The 9,295-nt window shown below is 61.0% G+C and overlaps 1 protein-coding gene across 17 annotated transcripts in view; it reads right to left on the reverse strand.

Annotated features, from left to right (window-relative positions):
• Positions 1–9,295, reverse strand: part of Srcin1 (SRC kinase signaling inhibitor 1) — a gene marked incomplete in the record, with an annotated part of 61,027 nt that overhangs the window by 23,698 nt on the left and 28,034 nt on the right. For all 17 annotated transcript variants that reach the window (XR_001235979.1, XM_013519351.1, XM_013519349.1 and 14 more), the window contains 5 exon segments: positions 1–151; positions 543–636; positions 966–1,164; positions 1,675–1,870; positions 5,296–5,319. Coding sequence is in view for 16 of the 17 variants with exons in the window: in XM_013519351.1 (XP_013374805.1) it covers positions 1–151; positions 543–636; positions 966–1,164; positions 1,675–1,870; positions 5,296–5,319 (664 nt within the window).

A 9,295-nucleotide genomic window follows, 5' to 3' on the forward strand; every position in this document is an offset into this window, starting at 1 on the left:
CATAGGACAGGCGCGAGCGCGACGGGGACCCGGACGGCAGCCCGGACGGGAGCCCGGGGGGCGGCGAGCCGGACGCCAGGTGCGGGGCCGGCGACAGGTTGTTGAGACGCCGCGTGGGCGACGACTCCCGCGACGCGTACACCATCTCCCTCTGCGCGGAAGACAGCCCAGCACCCCACGGGCGGGTCACAAAAGGGTCCCTGCCCTTTGCTGGCACGACCCTCCCTCCCAGGAAGTCCCTTCTGTTCTCTGTCACATCTTGAGCCCCTTCCCATCAGAGTTCCTGGCATGGGGGACAGTGGCAGCTGGATCATGGTGAGGTGGGCAAGAAGGGGGCGGCTCGAGGAGAGGCTTGCTAAGGAACTTCCGGGAGGGGCGTAGGGGAACAGGGAGGGCTCCTCCAGGACCCTGCAGTTAGCGGGGGCTGCCCTCCGCCTCGATTCCCCATCTCCCTTCTCCTGGTCCCCAACATCCGCCTGCACCCCGCCTGCCTGCACCCACCCACTCAGGCTCCCCTGTGCCCCGGGCATCCCCGGCTGTACCCGGAGGTCCCCGTTGGTGAGGTGGGATCCAGGGAAGGCAGCATACAGCGGCTCCTTCCGGTAGATCTTGATAATACTGCGGTCTTGGATGTCCCTGGGGAGGGATGCAGAGGGTCACCGCGTGTCCCCCAGACTGCACCATGTGGAGGAGCAGCTGCTCCAGGCAGAGACATGGGTGGCACGAGGAACCAGACCCCCCAAGCCCTTCCTAAATCCTTTGGGTTGCTGCTACCTCTACACACAGCAGCCCTCCGCCTCAGCCTGTTTTATAGTTAACCTGGGCCAGTGGGAACCAGCAAGGGGGGCGGTTAGGAGCGGGAAGGAAGGGGAAGGGCGGAGAGGGAGGGGGTTCGGAAGGAGCTAGGGAAGGGGCTGCGGTTGGAGGAGCGTGGGACGCCCGCCCATCCCCCGCGCCGCGCCCACCGGACGTCCTCCAGCTCGTAGAAGACGTTGCGCGCCTCGTCCTTGATGAGGATGGCGGTGTTGGGCGACTTGAGCATGCCCATGGTGAGCTTCTGCGGGAACATGTGTGCGATGAGGGCGTGCAGCGTGTCCAGGCTGCTGACCTCGTGCGTGATGTGCACGCGCCGCGTCTCCTCCCCGAACTGCAGGAACAGCACCCCTGCGAAGGACACACCATGCGGGCTGTCACGGCCGCCGCCGCCACGCCGCCCGCTGGGAGAGCGAGGGGGGCTCTCAGGAGCTGCTCCGGTCCCACAGCGGCAGGGTCTGAGGCCCGACGCCGCCCCCGAGTGAAGGTGAACCCAGGCGCTCCGCATGCTGCCGGTTGCTCCTGCACCCACTCGATCCCAGGCTGCTAAAGCCAAGACCGGGCCGCAGGATTGGATCGGGCAGAACCAGCAGGGTCCGAGAAAGACAGAGAGTGCCAAGGAGCCAGAGGGGGCAGAGTTACAGAAGCGAGTCCTGGAGCCTCAGAGAAAAGGAGGAAGTGTTAAAGAGAGAGGGCAGAGAGAAAGGGATGGGGAAGGGATAGCCAGGGACAGAGGGATGGGAGGAGGTTTCCAGGGGCGGGGAGATCTGAGCTGGGGCAGAGGGAGGCGCAGGGGCCGGGCTGGGGGAGACGCGGAGGCGGAGCCTTGGCGGAGGCGGGGACGCACAGGTTGGGCAGTACCTGGCGAGCGCAGCTTGGTCTGACTGGCAGAGCGGGAGAGGGGCAGGCTCTGGCGGAAGCGGTTCATCCTGCTGAAGCCCAGGGGTAGCTCGGCCTCCGACATGGTCTCCAGTGACTCAGCCGAGGCGTAGGACAGCTTGGCTGCCTGGTCTGCCAGCCCCGGCTGGGCTCCCTGAGTGTGGCGCGAGCTGCGGGTCTGCAGGGCAGGGCAGAGCGAGAGAAGCCAAGCCTCAGCTCTACTTTGCTCAGCCAGCGCCAGCTAACAGGAAGCCAGCCAGCCAGCGACGCTCACACACACACACTCCCAGGAGAGACTCCTGCATTCGGACTCGCTGTGCGCCTGTAGGGCGGTCCCCCCACCTCTTGGGGCCTTGGCCTCCCCGGGACACCCAGCAGGTTAGCACTGGGCAAAGGACTCGGGCGCCCTGGGAAGACAGTCAAGAAACCATCTGAGCGGGAGCCATGGGCACGCCTGCTATTTTAAGCTTCCAAAGAACAACACCAACACAAATTTGTCACCGAGGTGAGCAGCAGAATCGTTGAGCAAATTGGGGCATTAGTTCCAGACATTAATTAAGCGGCGGGTTTATGAGCGGCGAATTTATTCAGAGTGTTGGGGTGGGGAGCAGGAAAACGGGCCCAGGGAGAAAGCAAAGAAAGCAAGGAACCCTGGGGTCCTGGTGTTGGGAGATGTGGGCCTCCTGGAGCTGGCATCTGGCACGGACAGTGTCCTTGATGTAGAGTGACAGGGACAACCATCCCAGACCCCCGGAGGCAGCAGACTACCTGCCTAGCCCGTGCACATGCGGAGCCCGGCGTGGTACACAGGAGCACATGGCATGCATGTGATGCCAGGCTCTGGGCCTTCCCTGCCAGGCACAAGCTGCCACACAGCCGGCCAGCCAGGCCCCAGCACAACACCCCTTCCCTGAGGGTACAGCTGAGGGTGAGATCTGGTTAGGTGGAGGAAGGGTGTCCCAGGACAGCTCAGTGCTCTATCTTGCTAGACATTTATTTAAGGGAATAAGATAATGAATGAGATCTACATCATTCCATGTTATATACATCAAATCCATTTATGTATTATATATACATTTATTGTCACAAAGATAATGTCACACCAGGCATGGTGGCACATGCCCGTAACCCCAGCATTCCAAAGGCTGAGGCAGGAGGATAACCACTAGTTCGAGGCCAGTATGGGCTACACAGTGACTTCAAGGGCAGCCTGGACTACACAGAGAGACCCTGTCTAAAAAATAAATAAATAAAAAATAAAAAAGGAATCATGTTGCCCAATTGTATTTTTCTGTAAAATAAATGGTCTATTTTTAACAACAAATCACTCCAAACCATTAACATGGGCTAGCTCTGAGCTGAGAGAGCTTTCATTTTTAACTTTATACATTTCTCTACAAAATTGAGTGAACTGGCCACAATCAGAATATATTACTTTTATAATTTAAAAAAGACGGCAATAAAAAAGTACCTCTAAAAAGGAATAATTTATTTTCCTCTTCAGCTCTCTATTTCCCCAAATCCTGATTAACCGTAATTAATCTCTATCTTCCTATTAACTCAATTTAATGTTCCAACTGGACTAGCACTCTTGAAAAGAGAGACCATCTTTCTTCAGTTGGCATTATGCCCAGCTGTCCCCAAGGTGGCCTTGAGGGCCTGGGGACACAGAAGGTCAGAGTTGGGGTCATCACGGGTCTTCTAGCCTCAAGCACAGTGCTCTGCAAGTGGGTAGCAGGGGTCTTGAAAAGAGGGGACAGCATAGGAAGCAGACCTCCTTTTTTTTGTTGTTTTTTTTTGAGACAGAGTCTCACTATGTAGTGCAGGCTGGCCTCAAATTCACAACACTCCTCCTGCCTCAGCTTCCTGAGTGCTAGGATGACAGGCGTGCGCCACCACGCCCAGCAGCGCCCCCCACCCCCACCCCCTGTCTCTTACGGTGAGCCCTGTGAAAGGCAGCAAGCCCCGTGGCACTGTGGGCAACCAGAGTAGGGCTGGTGGTCCCAGCGTTGCCAGGCAACTGAAAGGTCAGTGGTTGCCAGGCTGGTGAATTAGGCAGCTAGCAAGGATGAAGGATGGCCGGCGGCCACAGGGCTGGGCGGTGAATGAAAGTGAGGAGCGGGTCAGAGGACCGGGCACGGTAGGGTGAAGCAGAAGAGGCCAACTTGGACGTGGGCCCCTAGAAGAGCTCTCCAGAGACAGGCGGGCTGCGTGGAGTCGGTGAACATGGTCACAGGTATTCCAGGAAAGACCAGTGATCCTTGGCTCGAGGCCAGGCAGAGGGGACCATGGTTGAGGTGGTAGCACCAGGTCCTGAAGGTCCCAAAGGCTGGCTGCAGGCTGGGGCTGGGGAAGGCACTTGGGAGCTTGGAAAAACACCCCACATTAGGCCAGGCGTGGTGGTGCATGCCTGTAATCCAGCACTTGGGAGGCTGAGGCAGGAGGATTCTTGCAAGTTCCATACCACCCTGGGCTACAAAGTGAGATCAAGGCCAGCCTGAACTACACATTGAGACCTTGTCTCAAAAAGACAAAAAAAAAAAAAACAAAAAAAACCACCCCACACTCACTGAGGTAAAAGTCTGCAGGTTGAAACCTGGGGTCCAAGAATTTTTACAAGTTGCCTCGGTGACTGGTTTTAGAACCCTGTCAGCACCCTGATTCTGACAGCTGATGGGGGAGCTCACATGAGGCTCCCTGCAAGCTTCAGGCAAGCCTTTTCTCCTATCTTTACAACAACTCTACAGTGCAGGCGTTGTTCCACTTTACAGATGGAAACTGAGGCCATTCCGAGATTATGGAAGTTTCCCCAAGTTACCCCGCTACTTGGCAGAGGCTGGACTTTGCCACCACACAGTCGGGCTCTCAGACCCCCGCAGTTAACCACTACCACATAGCTCCTCCGTCCTCCCAAGAGGCTGCGCCTGACCCTGGATCCTATGACTGTGATTCCCTGACTCACGAGTGCTCTGGAGCATGTGTGCAAACAAGACACGTAGCGCCTGGAGGGGGCCCACCCTGTCATGATGCCTGGGACCCCAGAGCTGCAGGCTCCAGGAGACAAGCAGCAGTTGAACTTGTTCTACCCAACTCTGAGCCCAGGGCATGAGGAGGACGGGCGAGATGCCCAAGAGGGGCAGACAGCACCCGGCGCTGGGCAATCCGAGCTCTCTCAAGGAGGGAGGACATCCCCAGCCCTGGCCAGAAGGTTTAGGGTACAGGGCCATGAATGTGTCTTGCCTGGCACTGCGCAAGTCCCCCACGGAGGCCCAGCCCCTGCCTCAGAACCAGCAGTCTCTCTAGCTAGGGGAAACGTCAGGCAGCCTTCTTGCTCCAAAACGCCCGCCGGGGGCTGCAGAAACTTAGGGACAGAGCATCTCCAACCCAGATCTCCAGCAGGGGTGGCCCAAACTTCCCCTCTGGGTCCCAAGCCCCGGCAGGGAGCCCAGACTCCCAAAGCAGCAGCCACAGCCTGCAGCCCAAGGCCCACCGCCCGCACCTGGGGGGCCCGTGCAGACGCGCACCCCAGTGCCAAGCATGTGCAAGGGAGGTGGGGAGGGGACACATGCAGTTGCCATGGCAGCAGAAGCATCTCACACTGACCTTGAAACTCCAGTAGTTTGGCTGCTGATGGAAATAAGAGAAGAGATGGTTATGAGGGGGCCAGGAGAGGGTAGGGTGGGGCAGAGACCCTCAGAGCTTGGCGCTCAGCCCTGGCTCGTGGGCCCTCCACCCTCCCAGGAGCAGGAAGGAAGCAGCGCCTGGGACTTCCCGCTCTCTACTGAGACCTGGTCACCGGGGTGTCCCCAGGATGGTCAGGTTCTAAGCCTACCAGTGGGAGCAGGAGAGAATATTCCAGATGTGGACAGCCAAATTCTAGCTAACAAGAACTGTCCCCAGAAAGCCACAGGTAGGAACGGGCACAGAGGACCACGAGGCAGGGAACGAGCAAGAGTCAAAAGAGGACAACGATACGTCAAGGTTGTGCAGTCAGAGGTGATGGCATCTCGCTATGGCAGGCCGGGGAAATTTCCCTAAAAGGGTGGCATCCGAGCTGGGTCTTGGAGAATAAGTGGTTGGGGATGGAGGAAAGGTGCACTCAGCAGAGGGCACAGCATGGGGAGGCTGTGACCAATGCCCTAGTCCAGCTGGGGTGGCGCAGCCTGGGAGGAGGAGGCCGGCTTTGCAGGGGGCTGAGCCGGAGTCCAGAGTCCAGAGTCCGAGGAGGTTTGGTGGGGCGGGGCAGGCAGAGAGCAGGTAAGTGGATGAGAATGGGACCCCACAGGCCTGGGGCAGGCAGGGTGGAAGACGGGCCTGCATGGTAGGATGGGCCTGGATTGTAGGTGGAAGTGGACAGCGACACCCCCGGCACTGGACAAGAGGTGGGAGCTGTGGGCAGCAATGGGAGCCAGGGAGTGTCAGGCCCAGCGCCCTGCAGCGGGAGAGCTGTCACAGAGCGACCCTGTGCCCTCCACATAGCCCTAGGAGCGGGGGTCAGGGCCTCATGCTCGGTAACCTGGGGTTGCCCTGCATTCCCTCGAGACCAGCAGGCCCTTCCAGATGGCCAGGGATAAAATAGGGGCAGCCCCAAGGCCAGGCTGGTTCTTGGCAAAGCTGAGGGCACCCTGCTGACCGGTGCCAGCCTCAGCAGGAGGACAGAGGCAGCAGATGGCTCAGCTCTGGGGTGCCTGGCACCAGCAAACAAGATTCCCCAGGCCTCAGAGCCCCTGGCAGAGGACAGAGACGTCAGGGGTTCCTGGCGGGAGGATGCCACGTTAGTGGGTCCTGTGCCACCAAACATTTTCATGGCAGGGCAGGTAGAAAGGGGCCAAGTGGGGGGCACTGAGGGTGGAGGCTTTGCCCTTAGGGTGGGGGTGGCACAGGGCAGGGGCTGAGATAAAGCAGCTCGCCCGCCAGGGCTGCCCCCACCAGAGCCACAATCCACATGCCTCCACCGAGCACCGGATCCAAAACATGAAGAAACTGCCACATACAAGGCAAAAGGAGACGAGGAAGTCTGCACCCGAGCCAAGGCTGGAGTCATCTGCGGACGGAGGCCACCCCCAGGGGTGTCAGGGGGTGCCAAGGGGCTCCAGCGATGGCTGTGGGTGGCCTTGGAAGGGGAGGGTAGCAGAGGGAGTGGACACACGGGGGTGGGCAGAGCCAGGCCGAGGCCACTGAAAGGTTTTGATGGGAGTCACCTCTGCGGAGAGGACCCTGCGCCCTCACCTGCTTCTGCCAGCTTACAGGGCACGGGCAGCACAGGACGCCCCCGGCTCCCCGCAGAGTGGCACACGCTCGCACCCATCCTCGGGTGAGGACATCATGGGCAGAGCCACGGCCACACAACACAGCCAGCTGCAGAGACGGCGTCACTAACAGCCCCAGAAACCCAGAGACACACAGGGACACCAGTGTCCCATGCATACCCACAGCAGGGCCTGACTCGCACATGGGTGTGCTCTGAAGGGCACTGCCCCCAGGCCCGGAACAGAGACCCGGGCACTGCTCCCACCCACCCGTAACATGCCCCAGTGTCGGGCACCTGAATAATCAGCTGCAGGGCACGCTCAGAACGGCGCACAGCGCACACTTGAGGCCTCAGGGAAAAGCCCTTCCTCTCCTTCCTCCTCCTAGTTGGGGCAGGGCGCCTGCAGCCACCCCTGCTGTCCCAGGCCTAGGGTGTCCTACATGTCATGTGTCAAGGAGGTGACTCCTTGGATCCAAAGAGGCCGAAGATACCCCTCCCTCAAGGTCAGCACAGTGAGTTCACGGTACCCCGTGCAAGCGACCGGATCCCCCCGGGAGGGGGACACAAGCAGGGCCTGGATACAGTCACCCCAGCTGGCCCCTCCACGTGGGCCTGCCCCAGAGTCCCAAGCCTGTGCACATGCATGGGCCGGTCACCCGGAAGGGACCGGTCACAAACAGAGCCCAAGAGGGAAGATGGGGTGGCATCAGTGTCACAACAAAGGTCCATCAAGCCCCAGGGAAAGACACAGATGGAAGAGACGCTGCATGAGCGCTTGTGGAACGTGGACATACGAGGGACACTGCGATCAAAATCCTGAGGCCTCAGGGGCTGGGGATTTAGCTCAGTGGCACAGCGCCTGCCTGGCAAGCGCAACCTCGTGAGTTCGATTCCCGGTACAGGAAGAAAAAAAAAAAATCCTAGGGCCTCTGGCTCAGCCCTCTCTCCTCAGTCACAAAAGTGGGGAAGGCAAACCACTTCCACACTGGCCCCCCAGGAATCAGGCACATGGTCTCCTGGCAACTCCCTGTCCCCAAAGCAGGAGCTGCAGGGAAGAGGCCACTGGGGAGGCTTGCCGCTCCTCTCTCCCAGGGTGCCCTGCCCCTACTGTCAAAGGGGGACACTCCTGTCTCTCCAGCTCAACTTCCTGCTTGTGGGTTCCTGCTGCCCGCCCAGCCCGTGCCTGGTTCGGAGCAGGCTCTCAACTACTACTCAGTGGGGAGGAATAAAACCGAGCAGCCCTGGGGACTCGCAGCCCTGGCCCTGCTCTCTGCTCCCTGCACCCGCTCCCAGGGAACTCCCAAAACCAGAAGGCCCCTCAGGAGGTCTGGCCGGCCACAGCCGCAGCAAGGCGCGGTCCTGCCCCACACTCGGGAAGGAGTCAGGGAAGACGGGGCTGGGAGGGCACCCTGTGGGGACACCCGCTGGCAGGGAAGACACCCGGGGGAGCCCCTCAAAGGTGCGGGATCTCAGGAAAGATGGAAGGCAACAGTCCCTCCGGATAGGGCTCTCAGAAATGGGGAGGGGGCTCCCACACACACAGCTCTTTCCCGCCGCCGCGGCGCGCACTGTGCACGCCCTCTCTCCGCTCTCCAGCCCTGGGGTTCGCTCCTCTGCTGCAGCTGTCCTGACCCCCAATCCGACCCTCGGAGGGCGGGGCTGAGCCCGCAGGGACCAAGCGGGGCGGGTCAGGTCCCTGCCCCCTGGGCCGATGGCCCCGGTAGTAGACGAGCGCGTGACCCCTCCTTGACCTCGAGCCCCACAAAACACGGGGGAGCACGAGTGCGCAGCCTGGCACGTACCGGCGCACACACCCACCTCCAAATAGCGATGGGGACATGAGTCCCCCAAAACACCCGCCCCTGCCTTGGGGCAACGCCAATTCCCGCAGCCACGCACACGCGCGACCCCCTCCCCAGCGTGCGATCGACACCAGCACCGCAGAGTGTGCGTGGGGAAGGGTGCGCACCCCCGGAAGGTCATGACTTTCCTGGGCTGGGGGAGGGGGCGCCCGCCTGCTACATTTGGGCTGGGGCAGCCCATGCGGTAGCCCCAAATGCAGTGGGGGAAGGGAGGGGGCGTTTCTCACGATCCGGAACCCGCAAAGGCTGAGCTCCCCACGCCGCACCGCCCCTCGTGGCCGCCGTGCAGGCGCCCCCATCTCGGTTACCCCCGCCCCCGGCCGAACCCTGGCGGCGCCCCGGACCCGCAGCCGCTCCCGCTTACCTGCGGCTACAGGTGCAAACGCTGGGGTCCCCGAGCCCGGTTCCGCGTGGGCGGGGAGGGAGGGAAGGCGTCCCCACTCCCGCCCGCCCGCACGCCCGGGCTGTCCCCTCCCCCGGCCGCCGCCGC

This window comes from Chinchilla lanigera, unplaced genomic scaffold, assembly GCF_000276665.1.
Source record: "Chinchilla lanigera isolate Chin_1 unplaced genomic scaffold, ChiLan1.0 scaffold00050, whole genome shotgun sequence".
Classification (NCBI taxonomy): Eukaryota; Metazoa; Chordata; class Mammalia; order Rodentia; family Chinchillidae; genus Chinchilla; species Chinchilla lanigera.